The sequence below is a fragment of the Pteropus alecto genome, unplaced genomic scaffold (genome assembly GCF_000325575.1).
Source record: "Pteropus alecto unplaced genomic scaffold, ASM32557v1 scaffold206, whole genome shotgun sequence".
In the NCBI taxonomy this organism is placed as follows: domain Eukaryota; kingdom Metazoa; phylum Chordata; class Mammalia; order Chiroptera; family Pteropodidae; genus Pteropus; species Pteropus alecto.
Window position 1 is genome coordinate 1,086,088 of NW_006438906.1, and position 20,357 is coordinate 1,106,444.

The 20,357-nt window shown below is 48.8% G+C and overlaps 2 protein-coding genes across 4 annotated transcripts in view; one reads left to right on the plus strand and one right to left on the minus strand.

Annotated features, from left to right (window-relative positions):
• The first annotated feature begins 1,141 nt into the window (after positions 1-1,141).
• MYORG (myogenesis regulating glycosidase (putative)) lies at positions 1,142-8,187 on the plus strand. 2 transcript variants are annotated; one of them, XM_015592609.2, is made up of 2 exons: positions 1,142-1,256; positions 4,365-8,187. In XM_015592609.2, exon 2 carries the CDS (start codon positions 4,492-4,494, stop codon positions 6,637-6,639), a length of 2,148 nt encoding a protein of 715 aa, XP_015448095.1. In that variant the 5' UTR covers positions 1,142-1,256; positions 4,365-4,491; the 3' UTR covers positions 6,640-8,187. The 2 variants fall into 2 exon arrangements, with proteins under 2 accessions (XP_015448095.1, XP_006916113.1); XM_006916051.3 differs by having other exon boundaries at positions 4,419-8,187.
• A 5,542-nt stretch (positions 8,188-13,729) lies between these two features.
• NUDT2 (nudix hydrolase 2) overlaps positions 13,730-20,357 on the minus strand; it is an 11,678-nt gene continuing 5,050 nt past the window's right edge. For both annotated transcript variants that reach the window (XM_006916053.3, XM_006916052.3), the window contains 2 exons: positions 16,428-16,561; positions 13,730-14,313 (listed from right to left, as the gene is read on the minus strand). In XM_006916053.3, coding sequence (XP_006916115.1) covers positions 13,997-14,313; positions 16,428-16,554 — 444 coding nt within the window. In that variant the 5' untranslated portion in view covers positions 16,555-16,561 and the 3' untranslated portion in view covers positions 13,730-13,996. The remainder of the gene's footprint in view (positions 14,314-16,427; positions 16,562-20,357) is intronic.

Below are 20,357 nucleotides of genomic sequence, written 5' to 3' on the forward strand. Positions count from 1 at the left end.
GTCGTCGTCCTCTCAAATCCAGATGGGTCCACCTAGCCATGCAAGGAGGGTCCTCCAGCTAACATTTCCCCAGTGTCCCTCAAACTTAGATGCCCTTCACCCCAGCATTTCAGCAGACCCAGAATTCTCCATTCTGCAGTCAGAGACCTATCCTTATATCCAAAGGTCTTGGTATCAGTTCCCAGAGTCTCCATCACTGCCCCCCAAAAAGCCTACGTTCAGCCCTTGGCTGCCTTCCCCCACCCAAGTCCAAGGGGTCCAAAAGATAATTTTGGGGAATTTAGTGACTAAGAAATTACAAAACAAAGCCGTTTCTATGTCCTTTAGAGAGCAAGGGGGGAGGTGTTCTGGAATCTCTGGGATCTTCAGTATTTCTGCACCCACTTCCCCGGGGGGCAGAGGTATGGCAGGGCACACCCACCTGCTCTCAGCACGGCATTTCCAAGGGTTGTTACTGGGGGAGGGAAGTGCTGCAAAATAACCCAGCTGAAGCTAGTCTTCTCAGTCCCTGACCTTCGACACTGCTGGTATGATCCAATGGGATCCGACAGCTTGGGCCTCCCTGGTAGTGAAACCAAGACCCCTCCGTGGGGTCCTTGATTGTATGTTCCCTATATTGAGCCGCTAAGATCCTCCCGGAATTCCTCTACCCTTTTTCCATATGGGAAACTTTTTTCCATATAGGAAAGTTAATGAGAGCATTATACGGAGACGGCCTCCACCTGCCTAGATCTGGAGAGGAAGGAATCTCAAGGGCTAGCTCTGCCCCTTTACCCTGCTTCTCGCTCCTTCTCATACAAAATTTACCCTAGAGGCGCAAGAATCCCCAACTGCTGCTGCTTCCTCCAGAACTACATTTTCCATCAGGCCTAGAGCAGAGCCCCGCCCACAGGGGGGGGCAAGCAATGGCCCGGCGGAGGCGGGCTCGAAGGTGCAGGCAGAGCCAGGAGGTATCCGGCTTGCAGATGGCCTGAGATACCGGGAGCTGGGTACCAAGCAGTAGGAAGAAGGTGGGGCGAAGAGGCGAGCCCTCAGGTCCGCGTGACAATGCGGGAAGAGGCAGAGGCGGGGCTCCCAGTTCCCAAGGCGAGACCAAAAGACCAGGGCGTGGCCCAGCAGCCAGAGGGCGGGGCCTGGGGAAGGCCTCAGCTGTCCCCAACTAGCCAGCTCTCCGCGCCGCGCAGTGGCAGCTCAACTCCGGCTAGCGTGGAGATCTGCAGGACCCTCCCTTCAACCCCACTTCTGGGGTCACTGCTGTGAGTGATCCCAGGGAGAGGACCTCGGGGGTTTTGAGGGAGCACACTTTCTTAACTTTCGCTCATATCGCTGGGTGGGATGAGCCTGGACACCTGGGTTGCCGCGATCTCCAATGGGAGACAGGCCCCTTGACCTCAGTCTGTCCTTTTGGACTTTGTAGCTGTTGGGCGGGGCACTTCGGGTGGCTGTGGAGTATTCCAGGCTGTAGGCGCAGTCACTCGATTCCCCAGGATCCCGCTGCTGAGCAGGGCAGGTAGATGGGTCGGATCGAGTTGCCGTTGACATTTCTACATATTCCCCTGGGAACTGTGCTCAACAAACGACTCAGCTTGGAATGGCCTCCCCTCAGCTGGGCCAGGCCAGGCCCTCTCCTCATACCCTACTAGAGGCTGACAGCCAAGATTAAGGTTGAAGGTCAAGTGAGGAGAGGCTTGACTAGGGCAGACCCCACCTGCCTGCATTAGCCCGTGGTTGGTTGGATGGCAGAGGCAGCAGATTATAGAGGACTCTAGTGCTACCGGAACCACAGTTCTTTTCCCACAGCCCTGGCATCAGATGCTGTTAAAGTTGCCTATTCCCACCCTCAAGCCTTACTGCAAGCAGCTGCGCAGCCTTTGGTAAAACAGGCCTCACCATGCCCACGCCCACTTGATGGAAGCCTGTCCCAGCCTCTTGACCACAAAGCTCCTTTCCTCTGCTGCATTCAGACAGCGTGTCAGACCATATCTCACATCTCCTAAAACTTATGCTGTTGAGAGTTAAGCTGGGATTTTGGATTCAGGCAATCTTGCTACTTGGGTATCTTCAAACCATTTCCTTTTTCTGCTTGTGCCGCTGTTTCCTCACACGTACTCTGGGTACTGTGACTGTGCCTCCTGTTTGGCATTATTGTTAGGGTAGATGCTCTTGTGGCATTTGAAAGACCAACACAGGGCCTGCAAGAAGTGGGTAGCCAGGCCTGTAGGCTCCTGTCCTTCATTAAAGAATCTTAGAATCCTAGAAAATTAAGATTCTCAGAACTTAAGTGTTGGTAAAGGCTTTGTGGTCAACTTGGTGGCCTCTCCATGCTTCCAAGGGTCTGGAAATGATCTGATTTAATACGAAAGTTTTGAGAATGAGGGGGTCCTATTCAGATATGGATTTTTCCCCTTATTCCCTTAGTCCCCATAATGGGGCCTTGGTTGTTTTAAATGAATGAATATTAATGTATAGCAGGTCTGGCTTGGGCCGCCTAAGGCCTTCTTTGGGTTCTGCTTAGCATGAGGGCATCAGCTAAAGGCTACTGCCTGCCTTTACTAGGAGAGCTTTCCTAACCTGAACCTACAGGAAGGGGAGTCATAGTTGGGTGGGGAGTTTTGAAAGCTAAGTTGTGTGGACTGAGAAGAAGGGAAATAAGAGGCTATTCCAGACCAGCTGGAACTTAGGGAATTAGGGGTGGGGGGAGAGCACAGAGAAAGAGGCCCTGAGATAGCACCTTGGGGTTGGGGGCATTGTCAAGAGCTGTATATTGACATCTGGGATAAAAATTTTGATCTCCACCTGGCATTCTCTTTTTTAAATAGTTTACTTGAGCAAAAATTGTTTTGAATTGGGCAGTGCCAAACTGAAAGTGGTTAGGAGCGCTTCCTGCAATTGGCATTCTTGATCGTCTCTTCATGGGAGAGGTGGGGGAGGTAAAGACTCCGCACAGTTCTGGCATCTCCTGGGAAGTCACAGGGGACTTAGAAACAGACACTGGCATCTGGGAGGAGACTAATTACTATTTGCCAGTCTCCCTCTCTCCTTCCTCCTAGCTGGAGTAGCCAGCTGGCTGGCAGTGTGTATGTCTGTGTATGTACCTAGCTAGGGCTATTTCTTTGTTGGACTCTGCCCTGAGGGCTGAAACAGGAAGGGTCAGTGGCCTTGAGCAACAGGTTGTGACACACACCTCACCCCAAGTCTATGTTTCCCTGCAGTCATATTTGGATGTTTTGCATACTGTATGTCAGAGTGTACGGGCATAGTGTGGTGGAGGGGTGGTGTCTGATCCCTGGAGAGCTGGTAGGCCCGGGAAAGACATTGGTCCAAAGTGGGTGTAGGTGAAATGTCCTAAAGCAGGTGGCTTGAAGAATTTAGGTTGGTGAGGAATGAGCTTGGTAGTCATTGGATAGGCCTTGCAGGAAATAGAATCAGAAAGGCAGATGAGACTATGTCATGCCTTGAGCCTCAATTGCAAAGCTTACGCTTCTGAACTTCATCATAGGGGTCATGAGCAGCTCTCTAAACTAGGAAGAGAGGTGATCTGAAAAATGCTTTAGTAAGATCACTGTGGTTGCTATAAGCAGAAGGCATTGGAGAGGGGAAGCTGGGGGCAGGGAGGGCTATAGGGCAAGTGTTGCAATAATATAAGGGAGAAACTAGTGCATGGGCCACAGGATAGTAAATGAGTGGCAGAGCCAAAGCCAAGTGGTAGCTGGCCCACAGATGTGGTTCTGGGAGCAGAGCAGGAAGGTGGGCAGGGAAATGGACTTGGTGAACAATGGCTGAGAGCCGGTTGGAATTTGAGGGCAAAGACGGGGAGATCTGAGAAGCCACTATAGCCCCAAGCCAGGCTCCTGAACCCAGTCCTAATACCTTTCTCCCTTCAAACTAGGTCCTAGGACTGATCTAATCTCTAGATTTAATCTGGCTTCTGACTTGAGATTAAATTCCATGCCTGAACTGTTCCTCCCTTTTCTCTCCTCTCCCCTTTTGGAGACAGGAAAGCCAGCTTACTGCCCTATTAAAAGAGATGACTGGATTATTCCCCCCTCTCCCACCATGGCCACATCTCTAGGAAACCAGGCAGTCTCCAGATCTCTCCCCATGTGTGATTGGGAAGGCCTGACTTTCTGTGATCTGGACAACTCCCTGACCCTGTCTGGGTTTGTTTCTTTCCCATGAAAATAAGATTCATGCCATCTGTCCTCCCCATTCAGAGTCCTGACTAATTTTGGCAAGCATTAGAGCCCGAGAAAGGGTGGATAAGACACAGATTGTCCCAGTAAGTCTCACCTTTGCCACTTGTCATGCCTTTATGTCCCAGAATACACCTTCCCAAAGTATACATTTCTTCTTTCTTGCTGCAGCAAATGGAAATACTATGGAATGAGGTCAGTTCCACCTCTCTCTTCCCCTTCCAGACTCTGGCAGGTCAGGTTCAGATGGGCTTTGTCAGGAGGCCCCACTGCCCGCTCCTTCCTTAACTGAGGGCTGATGCCTGAAAACTCTCAGGAGAAGAACCAGGCCTACCCCCGCAGCCGCCGCCCTGGGAGCCACACAGGCCGTAAAAGCCCCAAGGCCCTCTCAGCCACAGCCATGTACGCCTTCCTGCCTGACAACTTCACACCTGTCAAGCCCAAGCCATCCAAAGAGCTGAAGCCGCTGCTGGGCTCCACGGTGCTAGGGCTGCTGCTAGTGTTGGCGGCAGTTGTGGCCTGGTGCTACTATAGCGCCTCTCTACGCAAGGCAGAACGTCTGCGGGCCGAGTTGCTGGACCTCAACCTTGGCGGCTTCTCCATCCGCAACCAGAAGGGCGAGCAGGTTTTCCGCCTGGCCTTCCGCTCTGGCGCGCTAGACCTCGACTCTTGTAGCCGCGACGGCGCCCTTCTGGGCTGCTCTCGCACAGCCGATGGCCGTCCGCTGCACTTCTTCATCCAGACTGTGCGGCCCAAGGACACAGTCATGTGCTACCGTGTGCGCTGGGAGGAGGCGGCACCGGGGCGCGCTGTGGAGCATGCCATGTTCCTGGGAGACGCAGCGGCGCACTGGTACGGTGGCGCTGAGATGAGGACCCAGCACTGGCCAATCCGCCTTGAAGGCCAGCAGGAGCCACAGCCTTTCGTCACCAGCGACGTCTACTCCTCTGACTCGGCTTTCGGAGGCATCCTAGAGCGCTACTGGCTGTCCTCACGTGCCGCTGCCATCAAGGTCAATGACTCAGTACCCTTTCACCTGGGCTGGAACAGCACGGAGCGCTCACTGCGGCTGCAGGCGCGCTACCACGACACTCCCTATAAGCCACCAGCTGGCCGTGCTGCTGTGCCAGAGCTCAGCTACCGCGTGTGCGTTGGCTCAGATGTCACCTCCATACACAAGTACATGGTGCGGCGCTATTTCAACAAGCCATCGAGAGTGCCAGCTCCCGAGACCTTCCGAGACCCCATCTGGTCCACATGGGTGCTGTACGGGCGCGCGGTGGACCAGGAAAAGGTACAGCGTTTTGCCCAGCAGATTCGCCAGCACCGCTTCAACAGCAGCCACTTGGAAATCGACGACATGTATACACCTGCTTATGGTGACTTCGACTTCGATGAGGCCAAGTTCCCCAATGCTAGTGACATGTTCCGTCGCCTGCGTAACGCTGGATTTCAGGTCACTCTCTGGGTGCACCCATTTGTCAACTACAATTCATCATCCTTTGGCGAGGGTGTGGAGCGCGAGCTGTTCGTGCGTGAACCCACTGGCCGGCTGCCCGCGCTAGTGCGCTGGTGGAATGGTATTGGAGCGGTGCTCGACTTCACGCATCCCGAAGCCCGTGACTGGTTCCAGGGGCACCTGCGGAGGCTGCGCTCGCGCTATGCAGTGGCCTCCTTCAAGTTCGATGCCGGTGAGGTCAGCTATTTGCCACCGGACTTCAGCACCTACAGGCCCCTGCCAGACCCCAGCATATGGAGCAGGCGCTACACCGAGATGGCGCTGCCCTTCTTCTCGCTGGCAGAGGTCCGTGTGGGCTACCAGTCACAGAACATCTCATGTTTCTTCCGCCTGGTGGACCGCGACTCGGTGTGGGGCTACGATCTGGGGCTGCGTTCGCTCATCCCTGCAGTGCTCACCGTCAGCATGCTGGGTTACCCGTTCATCCTGCCAGATATGGTAGGTGGCAACGTAGTGCCTGAGCGCATAGCAGGCGGCGGTGATGTGCCCGAACGCGAACTCTACGTGCGCTGGCTGGAGGTGGCCGCCTTCATGCCCGCTATGCAGTTCTCAATCCCGCCCTGGCAATATGACTCTGAAGTGGTGGCCATTGCGCACAAGTTCGCTGCACTGAGGGCCTCGCTAGTGGCACCGCTATTGCTTGAGCTGGCTGGTGAGGTCACTGACACTGGTGACCCCATCGTGCGCCCCCTCTGGTGGATCGCACCAGGCGATGAGACTGCGCACCGCATCGACTCTCAGTTCCTTATTGGGGACACACTGCTGGTGGCTCCGGTACTGGAGCCTGGCAAGCAAGAACGCGACGTCTACCTGCCCGCGGGCAAGTGGCGCAGCTATAAGGGTGAGCTTTTCGACAAGACGCCAGTTCTGCTCACCGATTACCCTGTCGACTTAGATGAGGTGGCCTACTTTATCTGGGCATCTTGAACCAGACCAGGACCCAGGAACCCCACAGCCCCAATCCCAGTCTTCATGCAGGCCTTTAACCCTGAATCATAGTCACATCGTGTATCCCCAGAAAGTACTTACCTCTGTACCACCCAGTAAGTGAGTGCTGACATATATGTGCTCAACCCAGCTCCTGTAAGGCCAGGGGAGAGTCACTGAAGCAACCTCCCACTCCAAGGCACAATCCTAACAGCCCCCTTTCTCTCTACACTCACTCCAATCTGAAGAAACCTGGGAAGGAGAAGTGAGTGAGCTCAGAGGAAAAAAGTCAGTGCTCTTCCTGTTATATGTGGTTGATTTTTAAAAGCACAAAGAGAAACCTCACCTGCCATCCTGGCCTGAGTGGCCATTTTTGTCCTTCTGAAGTGGGGACTTGATCCCCTTTAAGGTCTCAAAATAGCCCCCTGCCACACTTAGAAAGGGCACATTCTTGGAGCTGGAAGCCAGGCCCTGAGTTCCCAGCACTGGCCTGAACTGTGACTAACCTGGTCCCACCCCAGCTGGCAAGGATGGATGGGGATACTTGGCCAACTGACAAGGAGGCAAGAGGTCCCATAAGATAGGAGAACTGGGCTCAGCACAAAGCCATCATCATTGTCCCCCATCTGTGAAGACTCCTAACACTGCACTAATTCTTCTGTATACTCACATGGGCTCAACCCTGGGGCAAGGCCACTGCCTGATGGGCAAAGACTTGCAAGGCCATGCAGGCTAAACTTGGTGCCTTAACTCAAGAACGTGTGTGTGTGTGTGTGTGTGTGTGTGTGTGTGTCTTTGTGAAGGAGAGAGAGAAAGAGGCACCCTGTGTCCCTGGATCTACTGAATGAACATAGCACCCCTGGGGCTAGATGAGCTTGGAGGGAGGGGGCTGGGAACAAATTTGAGGCTTTGCTTGTTAAATTGCCCTCCTCCCAAGTGATGTCTCCCGGATTCTGGTAGGAAATAAACAGCCCTTTCAAGATTCCTCTGCTGCCTCACTCCCTGCACACATGGCAGGGGTGTGGCCTAAAAAGGAGTAATGTTCTTATTCTTGTGGTGGTGTGCTTGAGCATCTGAACTACATGCACACATCCGCCATTTCCCTTTCTAAGAACAGTCTCAGCCAGAGTGAGTTTTTCCTGACTTTGCAGCTGAATCTGGGAAAGGCGTGGCTTGCCAGAGGGGATAGGTGGGAAACAGGGAAGGGCTTAGCTTCTCTCAACAGCTTAGACAACAGAACTCACAGCCTAAGGAATGCATCCCTTTGCCTACCCCTCCATCCTATTTTCTCAGTATGAAGAATGCCTAATGAAAGTTTAAGGACACTTCCAGACGCCCATCTCCAATGTTGATTCTACTACTCATCTACAAGCTGTGTGACCCTGAGCAAGCTGCTTAAACTTGCTGAGCCTCAGTTTCCTTATATGTAAAATGGTGATAATAATGCCTACCTACCTCCCAGATTGTTTTGGGAATTTTAAGCACAGATGTATGTAAAGTAAGTGCCTGGCACGAGTAGGTGCTCAATAAAAGGTAGCTATTATAATACTATTTCTTGTTTTCTTGCTTGAAAATGACAAGGATTTTTCCAGGCCCAAGCTCCCAGCGCAACTAGCTTCCTCTGGGCCTACATGTGACACACTCTTCCCAAACCTTTGTATATAGCACCCATTTGAGGTCTGAGTTGTGATCCAACGAACACTGTGATCCAGGAAAAAGGCAAGAGAAGAGATATCTGAAGGTGGGATGTTGGGAGACAGGATTTCTCGGTCTCCATGAGATGGAGAGTAATGGAATTAGCTTCTCTCTTCTTTTTGTTAAGAGAATATACCAATCAGAACACAACGATGAGCCTCCCCAGGCCCTGGTGCCCAAACATGTGCTATGGAGTGATTGTAGAAGAAGGACACTCAGGCTGGGTCCTGGAAAGTTCCCTAAGAGGCTGGAGAGCATGACTCACACTTGAATGGCCCTCCAACTTTTTATGCAACTTAAAGCCAGTTTACCTAACCTCTCAAACCTTGGTTTCTTCATCTTTAAAATGGAATTTCTAGGATTCATTGAGACATGTCTATAACGCACTTATGCAAAACTTGGCAAAGATTAAGTGCTCAATGAATGGTAACTCCTATTAACTCTTATTATAAACAAGGAACAAAGAAAAGCTCTGCCAAGAACATGTGTTGTCCAATATGATAGCCACAAGCCACGTGCGGCTTCTTAAATTTAATTTTTAAAATTATTAAAATTAAACAAAATTTAAAACCCAGTTCTTCTGGCATACTAACATGTCAAGTGTTCAAAAGACATGTGTGACTTGTGGCTAACAGTGCAGATTATGGAGCATTTCTACAGTTGCAGAAAGTACTATTGGAGAGCCCAGGACCAAGCAGTGTTTGCTGTCTGAAATAGAAGGGGGAGGGATAAAGTAATCTGTAAGGCCTAAGTAACCTGGCAGGGAGGTGGAGGAGCACCCTTTAGAAGGGCACTGAGGGCAGGCAGCAGTGTTTTACAGCCTAGATGGGGGAGGGGCACACCATGTCTACTGAGCATGTCTACTGTATGGAGTCAGGGCCAAAGGGAGGAGTGCCCTGGTTGAATTCCAGCACATTGGTCCTTGGTTTGTGATCTGGTTTCTAGCCTTGCTTCTTCCATTGGCCTCATTATTCACAAAAGCACAGATGAACAATTTGAAGCACTAAGGGAGGAGGAGGGCTTTGGCTTGAAGTCACACAGGCTATCAATAACCAACACTGACTGGAACTTGGTATCCTACATCCACATGCCTAGAATCTGCCACTCAGCATTCACCTACCTGTCAACAACATGGTCCATCCCTGGCCTATATACCTCTAAGGATAAGGAGCCAGTTGAAATGTGTGTCTAAAGCTGCCACCCAATGGTCCTGGTTCTAGACCAAGAATGTTTCCCCTTCCCCCACTGATGCCAAACAAATGAGGTTCAAGAAGTTGGGGTGGGAGTGAGGCTGGAATGGCAAAAACTGTGAGAAAGAGCTGTCTTAACGACAGAAGAGGATGGAACTAGACTGGAAGCTACTTCTACCCCTATTCCCCGAGATGCCAGGAACTTTGGCCCTTTCCAGCCTTGTCCAACCTCCCATCCCTGCTAATACCTCTTATGCATTCAAAATTTATTTCTCTCTCTCTGCATATTTGGATTGGGGTGGAGGCTGCCCCTCCTTCATGAAGATTTTAGCAGCTTTGTCATGGCTGGAATTCCTCATTGGTCTCCCCTTTTCCCCTGGGCTGGTTATTGGTGGTGGGGGAGCTGATATAAAGGAATGGAACTCCCTTCTCTAGGATAATGGGGAGAGACTGACTGGTCACTGCAGAAAATCTAGGACTAGGGCCTAATGCCCTCATTCTGTGACTGTGTGCACCCTGAGGGTCTGTCTGCCTCAGTTTCCCTTCCAATACCATATGAATCAGCTGAGCCCTGGCAAAGCCCTTTCTCTAAGGCTGAGATGTGAATTTTCTGGATAGGTATTTGCCCTTGTTCCCCCAGATCTGGGTAAAGTGTCTCTCACCCTGGCTGGCTCCAGAGTAAGTCTAATTCTGATAGTTACCCTCACTGAGATTTCTTGTCCCTTGTCCCCTCCTCAAGTCCAAAACCAATCTTGACTTCTCCATCCCTTGGCCACTACCCTATGTCACACCTTATCACTTCGAGCCTGGACATCTGCAGTGTCCTCCTAACTCTTTCTACTCTTGGACCCTTCAATCCAATCCAGTTAGCAGCCAAGGAATTCTTTCCGAAATTCAATTACGTCACTTATGAAAAAAATCCAGCTCTGGTGTTCAAGACCTGAATCCTCACTTTTCTGTTTCTGTTTTGCTCTCACACATGTACATATGAACATATTTTGAAAAGCATTTGAAGAAATACTACCTTCCATTCTGGGAATAGCTGCACAGCCCATCGCTGTGAGGGGTGGCCTGCCTGGACTCTGCCTTGAAGAAATCCACTGTGGCAATTGAGTGATTTCCTTTCTTGCCATTGTCTGACTCAGTGGGAGTTCTGCTGACGGACACCCTCCCCTCTCTGGCATACTCCAGCTCCCAAAGAACAACCTGGTTTTTATCTTAAGGCTATTTACTTCATTATGCCTAAGGATCTTTCCAGCAGCTTGAGCAGAGGGAAGAATGCTTTTTTTTAAAAAAATGTACTTCATCATTTTAATGGAATATAGGGGAAAACAGAGGCTGAATTCTTCTTTTTTTAAATTGAGCTATAATCGACAAGACATTGTATTAGTTTTAGGTATACCATGTAATGATTCGATGTATGTATGTATTATAAAATGATCACCACAGTAAGTCCAGTTAATATTTGTCAACATACATTTTTTTCTTGTAATGAAAACATTCAAGATCTACTCTCCTAGCTACTTTCAAATAATGCAATCCAGTGTTATTAACTATAGTCACCATGCTGTACGTTACATCCTCAGGACTTATTCATTTTATACTTGGAAGTCTTTACCTTTTGACCCCCATCACCTATTAGGGGAGGGGAGAATCCTTGGTCCTATGTGGCAAGCCCTGAGTTTGACTGGAGGTAAGGTTGAGGGAAGAATGAGACAGAAGAGGAGGAGGCCCTGTCCTTGAGAGTTCCCAGTCTGAAGAACGGGAAGAGGTTGTGCTCTGTACTCTGTATCCTGTGCTGTTTTTCCCTCCCTAGCCCCCTTTCCCCTCCTTAGGGAGCCCAGTTGGGAATTTCCTATTACACAATCCTGAGTAGGAGGTGGAGTAAGAAGGGAAGCAAAGGCGGGGCGGCTTGAGGGAAAGGCAGAAAGCAGGTCTCTGGGCACCTACAGCCTCAAGTGGGCAGCAGCGGGGCTGGCACAGCAGCGGGGCTGGCACAGCAGCGGGGCTGGCACAGCCCTCCTCTACAGAAGACAAGGTGGGGCAGAGGCTGGACACATGAAGTTAGCCTCTGCTTCCCAGCTGGGGTCCTATACCCCCACAAGTATGTCACTTGAAATTCTACCATTAAAACTACCATTAAAAGCTACCTTCATTCCTTTGGATCTTCAATCCAGCAAACAAGTGCCTACTGTGGGGGTGTAAGGTGGTGCTTTGGGGGTCAAAGGGACATGTTGGTTGTCCAGAGCATGTTAAATGTCCCTGGGAGGGGGCAACTTAAGACCACCCTTGTGGGGATAAGTCCATTGGATGTTTCTTCACCCTGGGTTGATGGAAGTGGCAGTGGGGAGAACAGGTAGAGTTCCAAGAGGAAGCTCTTCAGGTACAGGTGAGGAAACAGGATGGTGTTTATAGGATGGGTAGTTATTAGGGAAAGCTTCCAGAAGGAGATACTCTGGAGCTCAGAGGGTCTAAGATTGAAGAGGAAATTGAAGTCTTAGCCCCATAGCTCTTGAACTTCCAGCCGGCCAGAAGCAAAGTGGTGATGATGACAAAGTCTACTCACCTGCCACATCCCAGTCTCAGTTCCACTCTCTCCCACCCTTATCCACCTCCCATAACATGCCCTGGTCCCACCCTGCTGTCAATTCTCCCTGCAATGTGAGCAAATGAATATAATTTATGCCTCCCCATTCTCCAAAGTACCTGTTTTAATGAAAAATTCTGTAAGGTCTGGAGGAATGACCCCAACACTATACAAGATATTCGAATGCAGAGTTTTCCCTCTGGCACCTCATCTTCAAAGTACCCCACATATAGGCAACTTCCAGGGCCATCTACCTTCTTAAGCCTCAATTCCCCAACTAGAAAAACAAGCAGCAAAATCAGGTCATTTTCCAGGTCCCTTCTAACTCTGACATATGAGGTCTTAGCATCTTAAGATTCCACAGCCTCCCAGGCTGAGAGCACAGGGCTGGCCAGCCCTTGTTAGGAGGCAGCTAGTCTGTGGTTTGGCACCACTGCCCAGCAGGCATTTATTAAATCAATGGGATGTGGTCCCTGCTGGCCTAGAGAGAGAACATTAAGCTCCAAAAACTTCCTGCAGCAGGCCTCCTTCAGAATGCTACTCAGAGGGGTGAGGAACAAAACCATTCAGGTCCCTGGCGGTGCTCCAAGATCCTGTTCGCTAGTACTTTTGCCCTGTCTGCACGGAGAACCAGTGACTGAAAACATCTGGAAGCCTGCTTAAGACCTGGGCGACTTCTCTCTCCTTCCTCTGGGGGGTGGCAGTTCTTGACCCTGGTAATCCAGATTGACCTTTGCCAGTACCCCTTCCTATCCAATCTTCTGCACTTCATTGGGCAACAACGCTCTAATAAAATCCACATGAATCCAGCTGCTAACAGCTCCTGGAAGGGCCGTATGATCTAACACCTGCCCTGAATTCCTTGAGTCCTAGTAGCAAGGGAAAAGAGGGCTGAGACCCAACTCCTGAGCCTCTGAGTCTTATAGTTGACTTGTGGAGAAAGGGAGTAGGTGGAAAGAGAGAAAAAACAATAATGAGGGCCTGTTAAAGGTTGAGAAAGCAGCTGCAGGCGAGAAGTGCACATGTGTAGTGACGGGGCTGCTGGGTGGCCCAGCAGGGGCTCCCCAAGCCGGGGCCTGCCAGCCTCTTGCCAGTGACCTTAGTCATGCTGACGAGGCCCATGCTGACTCTGGGAGGCAGAACTGGGCCAAGAGGTTGGAGTACACATGTCACTGACCTGGTGGCCCAGGGTTGCCTGTCCTTCTTTTCTCTGTTGTGATCTAGGCTATGTCCCAAAGTTCCCTGGGTCTCTAATTATTTTAGAAAATATTTAATGAGCACCCACAATATATGTTCCTGGTGCCAGGAGAGATACATTAGTGACTAGAACAGATCCCATTCCTGTGTTCCAGTTCCACTCGCTTGTACATCCTGTCCGACTACAGGTCACAAAGTCTCAGGTACACTGGAAAGGGTGGGGTGAGAGGGCTTGGAGTTCCAGAGGCAGGAGAATGACCCTGGCAGTTTTGGGTCTCTCCTATTCTGACTCCCCTGCCTCCCTTAGCTTCTCTGGAGTACCATGTGTGGACACAGGATTCCCTCTGGCTAAGGTCAGTGCTCCATTCACTTTAGCGTTCTTGTCCCCAAGGGCAAGGGTCCAAGAAATAAATACAACAGGTTAGAAGAACAGATCTCTGCTTGAAATTTATTAAGTACAAGGATGCACTTATTGGCCTTTTTTTTAACTCCTCCTTTGTCTTTCTTTCTACCCAGCTAAGATTTTTGCTTGCTCTCCTCTGAGAGTCCTCAGCTTATTTTACTAACCGATCTACTCTTTGCTATGATGAGTCAAAGACTAGAACAACCTTCCTTGGAGCTGAAGGTGGGTTCATTTCAGAAGGCCCTCAAGGATCCTACTGAGGCAAATTACTCTGTTTCAGGCAGCTCAGGCCACTGTGGAGCAGAGAAATTGGTGTCCTTCTTGGAGTGCTGCCTTCATTTCCGTGAACTGAGCCAACTGGCAGGCCTCATCCAGCCCCAGCCAGCGGTAAGCTTGGTGTTCATGGGAGAGGCGGATCTCCACGTCGTAGTCCTTCACCTCCGCCAGCAAGAAGATGACTGTTTTAGGCTTCTTCCTGGCCACATAATTGAGCTCCTTTCTGAACCCCTCAATAATGGTCAGCTGGCTTGCTGTTAGGCCTGCTTCCTCCTGAGTCTCCCGCAAGGCTGTTTCCAATTCATTTTCTCCTGGTTCCACATGGCCTGGTTAGGAGAAAAGAAGGAGAGGACGATCAGATAATCTTCAAAAAAGCTAAATTTTCCAGGTTAGATGATTTAAAGATGGGATCTCTGGTGACTTTTCTAGCTGTTGCTAGGCTAAAGAGAGCCTAGAGAGTGGCAACATCCTAACATACCTAGGAATGGAGTGCAGGGCAGATATGGACTGTCTGGCTCTGTGGTGTCTAGGAAACTCCTCCTCCCCACCCCATCTTCTCTGCAGAGAGTGAAACAGACCATGTGTTTGGCAAGTCTGGTCTAGAATACTGCTCTTTGATGGTGAGCGAGATGGCCCCCCTCAGACTTCTGCTTTCTTGCTCTTTGGAACTCTCCTCATCCCATATCTTCAGGGAGACCTTTCCCTTGGAGACCTTCAAGTGATTTTCCCAAGGAGAAGCAGTCCCTTCTTGGCAGATGGGAGCTGGCTGAAGAGGGAGCACTTTGCCTACAATCCACAGTAAGGACTTAACACTGTCTACAGTTGGTCTCCGAAGTCCCAGGGCCAACAGACAGGCTCAAAACCATGCACTGCAGCACCAGCAGCTGTTTCCAAGTAGCTATCAAGGCTCTTCCAAATTGTTTTCATCTTTCTAACTGAGCAAGACCAGATTCCAGTTTCACAGGGAAAGTCCTGATGGGAACTTAGACTAAGGACAAGCTGAGAAAAAGTTCTAAGAGAATTTGTTGGCAAGACCCAAAACTAAGCAGACAGCTGCCAAGAAACTGTTGTAGGAGAACCTGAAGCTCTGCAGACTGAAGCAGGCCTCAGCTCTGCCTCTAGGCCCTCCCTGCACATTCTCAGCTTGCCCAGAGGAGCCAAGAAGGACTGGGAGGGGTCTGGCAGCCTCTGTCAACACATGGCTCCAGCAAGTTGCTGGAGGCCTCCTGGTTCAGAAGCTCATGGAGAGCAGGAATTCTTAGCTGTCCCCTTCTTGGTTTGGAGATGGGGCTATATCTTAGCCCTCCTCCTTCCCAGGGGTCTTCATAGCAGTGCCCTGAGTCAGCTGCTGCTGCACAGCTCTGAAAGAAAGCAATCAGCAGTTTGGACTTAAAAATCCATTCTAGCTCATGGCTTCTGGAGAATTTTCTCCATATAGCACCTCATATAGCCATGTACAAAAAGACTGGTAGGTAATGCATCAAGGGAAGAAGGCAGGAGGGATGCTGGTGGTGACAGAGATGACTGATCCGGGATGTCACCTTCCTTTAGAAGTATATGGGGGTCTCTGAGCATACCCTTCCCAACATCATCTATTCAGCGTTCTTCCCATCAATATTAATAGGGTAACTTCTCCCTTAGGCCCAAGCAGGAAAAAATTCTGAAGAGTCCTTTGAAATCTTTCAGAGAGAGGTACCATGCAGTGTGACTTAGGTGGTCAGGAGATAAGTGTGAATGAATATTCCTATTCATAGTATTTATGACACTTCTGTCCCTTTTTTTCACCTTGTTTTTTCCCTAGTGAAACTCAAATGTGCAAATTTTATTTCCTGTTCTCATTTCCTTGTTTTCCTCCACCTCTGGATTCTTGTTCATCCCTCCCTCACCCCACTCCCTTTTGAAGTCCTGATCCTTTCTGTCTGGGAACTATTCACTCTGGGCTCCTGACCTGTAGCCCAATAATGACTTGACTGCGAGGACCCCAATGCCCAGCCTAGTGTCTTTTCTCCTCAGCTGTTTATCACAGAGACTGGCACTCTGTTGAATCTCTCTCTCTCTCTCTCTCTCTCTCTCTCTCTCTCTCTCTCTCTCTCTCTCTCTCTCTCTCTCTCTCTCTCTCTCTCTCTCTCTCTCTCTCTCTCTCTCTCTCTCTCTCTCTCTCTCTCTCTCTCTCTCTCACACACACACACACACACACACACACACCCACCCACCCACCCCAGGTGATGCTTCTGTCCTGAGATTCAGTCACAGAGTTCCATTTCCACCTCTGCTCTGGCCTGGCATGGAGACCTTGAATGTAGAAAGGATCAAGTGCTCCTACCTACCCTACCTCCTGCTGCATAGTCACTGGGAAGCAAGACTTATGGGGGGCCTGGCAGGGTGGATTTCTGAGTAACGCTTAGCATCTCCCCAAAAGCCAGCACCTCTGGCCTTGTACCTTTAGGAGGAGTCCAGTGATGAATGCCATCTGATGCCTGCAGCAGTAGAAACTCAATTGCAGTGTTGTCCACCTTGGGGATGAGGCGTCTTCGGAAGATGATCAAGCCACATGCTCTCAGGGCCATGGTCTGTCTGTGGATTTAATAAAGATGTGGGACATTGGGAAGTTACACAAAGCAGTACTATTCACACTGGGGGACAACACTCTGGTGCTGGGGTATAGCATAGACCCAGCTAAAAGGGACTTCAGCACCTACAGAAAAGGCAGCATGTCAAGGGCCAATCTGAGATAGGCCTGTGTGTGTAACTGCGAGACCCTGTCCCCACTGTCAGCGTGGCTCAATTCCAACTCTTCCAGGTCTCTCTGCTAAAACACAGGGCTAATGAGTGTGTGCTAAGAGACTGGAGATCCTTGGAAGCAAACTCACTGAAACTGGGGAGATGCTGGGAATGGGAGAGAGGCAGTACATTATTACTGAATCTACAATCTCATTTCCCTTGGCCTCCAGCCTGAGTCTCTGGAGCAAAGAGACCTGTAAATGTGATATCTGATGGCTCAGAGGAGTCACTTAGGAAGAGTAGTTTGATGTACTAAATACTTTTGTTTTTGATTTTTTTAGTCTTTTATCCATATTTTAGAATGTTATACATTCACATGGTTCAAAATTCAAAGTTCAAAAGGGCACACATAATAGAAAGTCTCTTTCCCGCTTCATCAGAGACAAACTAGCATAGTGGTCAAGAGTGTGAATCTGGAGGCTGGGTTCAAGTTCTGGTTCTGCCACTGTGTGATTAGTTCCTAAGCTTCAGTTTCCTCATCTGTAAGACAGGATAATAACGATTCTACCACAAAGGGTTGCTGTGAGGATGTACATGACTTCTCTAAAGTGCTGAGAACAGTGCCTGACATATAAATAGATTTCAATATGCATATAAAAATGTCTGGAAGGATACACAGCATTAATAGTTCTCAAGAGTGAGATTATGGGGAGACCTTCATTTTCTATTCCATATATTTCTGTACTGTTTGGAAATTTACAGAAGGCATTTATTAATTTTATAATAAAAAATACAATAAAGACTAAAGATTTTTAGTCTTTTCCACTTCATGTAGTCTTTTTTCCATTAAAAAAAAAAGTCAACAACAACAACAACAACAAAACACAGAATGGAAGAAGAGTAGAAATATATGAAGTGAAAAAAGATTCATCATCTGAAGGGGGACATGTAATCAAGGTAACAAAAATATGGAAGCTCTTTCGTGTAAGGCCTGCTAAAGAAAAATTTGTCATTTGTTTATTCAACAAATATTTATTGAACACCTACTACGTACTAAGTGATGTTCTAGGCCTTTGCTCTCATCTCATGCAGTTTATATTCCAGTGGGAGAGGCATATTTTAATTAAATAATTAAGCAAATTAAAAAATAATTGGCAATAGGTATGTGCTATAAAGGAAAAATGTGTCATGGGTAACCTGACATTATCGAAGGGACCAAGGAAGGATTCTTGAAAGAAGGGATGTTTGAGCAGAGATATAAAGGATGAGTAAAAGGTAAACTGGCAAAGGGAAAGGGGTGAGAAGTGTGCTTCAGGTGTTGGGAACAGCATGGGCAAAGGTCCTGAGATAGGATTGCAGAACTGAAAGAAAGCCAGGTATCTCAAATGCAGTGAAGGCCTGGGACGGCGGCTCACACAGGAAGAGGCCAGTCAGCAGGGCCTCACTTGCAAGATTCCAGGACCAAAAAAAGAGCTGGTACTCATGGATAGCAGAACTGATGCAGAGAGGGTGGCTGGGGTAGGAGCTGATGGTCCCTTGTTGATTATTAATCAAAATGAGCTTGCATCTATCAAAGACATAAAAATCAGACCCAAACTGAAACCTCTTCCAGGGCAATTCTCAGGACTGACAACAGATGGTAATATCTAAGGCAGGGTTCTCCAACCCACAGGCTGTGGACCAGTAACGGTCCTGTCCTGTTAGGAACACAGCAGGAGGTGAGTGGCAGACAAGCTGGCGAAGCTTCATCTGTATTTGCAGCCACTCTCCCGCACCAGCATCACCGCCTCAGCTCCACCTCAGATCATCAGACATTAGATTCTCATAGGAGCACTGGTCCCTGGTGCCAAAAAGGTTGGAGACTGCAGTTCTAGGGAATAGTGGTTCCTTACCAAAAAAACATACAGAACACTGTGACCTTTCCAAACCTTTCTAAACCTGTAGTGAGAGTTTTAACGATTGGAAATCATCTCAAAATGGGTTTTTGAAATGGTCTGTGCTCTCATATACTGTTGGTGGGAGAGTAAATTAGTATATACCTGTAGGAGGGCAATTTGGTTATAATTTTAAAAAAACATAGCACATTCTCTTAGATCCAGCAATTCCATTTCTAGGCACTAAACCATATGGAAATATACGTTTAAGATGCACTCAAAAGGATGTTCATCATAACCTTGTTTGCAATATCGGATAAAAGGCAGAAACAAATATACATCAGTATGGGAATAGTTAAATATAGTACAGTAGCCTATATTATAGAATATTATGAAGCCATAAAAAATGACATAGAGCCAAATGTGCTGCTTGTAAAAAGATTTTCAGACATACTAAGTAAAAAAAGTATGGTTTAGAAAAGTATGTATACTGCGATCCCATTTGAGTTTAAAAATTCATATGTAAAGTGGTAGCAGGTTTTTATTAAACATTGTGTTCTATTTCCCTGGCCTCCCTATTTATGCTGAGAACTTTACCCATTCTGGAAGCCAGAAAGAAGCACCCTGTTACCACAAAACTGGTGAACAAAGATTTCAAATTATTGATTCCAGGTTTAGGTGGAAATGGGTACCTGATCCCATGTCCCTACCCACCCACCGCCTGCACCTCATCAAGATGCTCAGAAAGTTTTAGCAAGTTATAACTAACTGTAGGGCATCTTACCCCTGCCCCAGGAGGAATCCTGCAATTAATGTTAGAACCCCTAGATAAGCTTAGGGATCCAAGACTAGAGGGCACAGTGCCCTGACAGGAATCCCCAGAGCATTCCTCCACACCACTGCCATCACCAATACAGCATAGGGAAACAAAGATACCTGCATGAGGGAGCCAAGAAAGACAGGCTTGGGGTGGCCATGTAGAGCCAATGGGGAGAGGGGAGCAGGCCAATGTTTTCCTATGGGGAAGGGACTTAGGGTAATGACAAGGGCACGCCCTAGCAAAAATGTATCTCAGTAGATACCAATGAGCAACGGTTCACCTCAATAGGATCGAAAGAGCTAGGATCAAGAGCTAGGATCAGATGTTTTCTTCCTACCTATGCTCTAGAACCATGGACAGGACAGTTGTTCTAGAAAGGAAGAACTCCTTTTTGCCCTTTCAATTAAGCCAGCTCTTCTCTAGAATTTTTCCCTCCCTCCCCATATGGGTAACCTCCTGCTCATCATTTCAGAAGCAGCTCAGATATAACCTCTTCTGTGAAGCCTTCTGGCTTCTAATCACTCCACCTTCTGGGCATTTCACATGGCTTGAATAAACTACTATAAGGTTTGATGAGAGAAGCCAAAAACTATGAGTAAAAGAATTAAGGATTTAGTATAAGAATTAGACCTTGTGCAGTTATGGAAGTTGAGGGAGAAATCCATGCAACTCTCTTGCCTCTGTGTCTGTTGTTGGGCCTGAAGTCTTTATAGGCCAGCAAGGCCAGCAGTTGGGAAGGAAAGCTGGTTGTGAAGTAGAGGAGAGTAAGGGAAATTGGAACCTGTGAGAACAAATGAGAACCTATGAGTTCTGAAACTCATGAGGACAATCTGAAACCTGTGACTTCCTTTCACCGTCTCCAAGCTCACTGATGCAGTGACTTGCAGGAGAAGCTGAAGCCCTTTGCCAGAGAGCTGAATGTACACTTGGCCCAGGACTCAGAGTAGCTGAAGGG

Bases quoted from the DNA above. Each gene is read 5' to 3' on its own strand.
- MYORG (XM_015592609.2), top strand. From the start codon at position 4,492: ATGCCTGAAAACTCTCAGGAGAAGAACCAGGCCTACCCCCGCAGCCGC.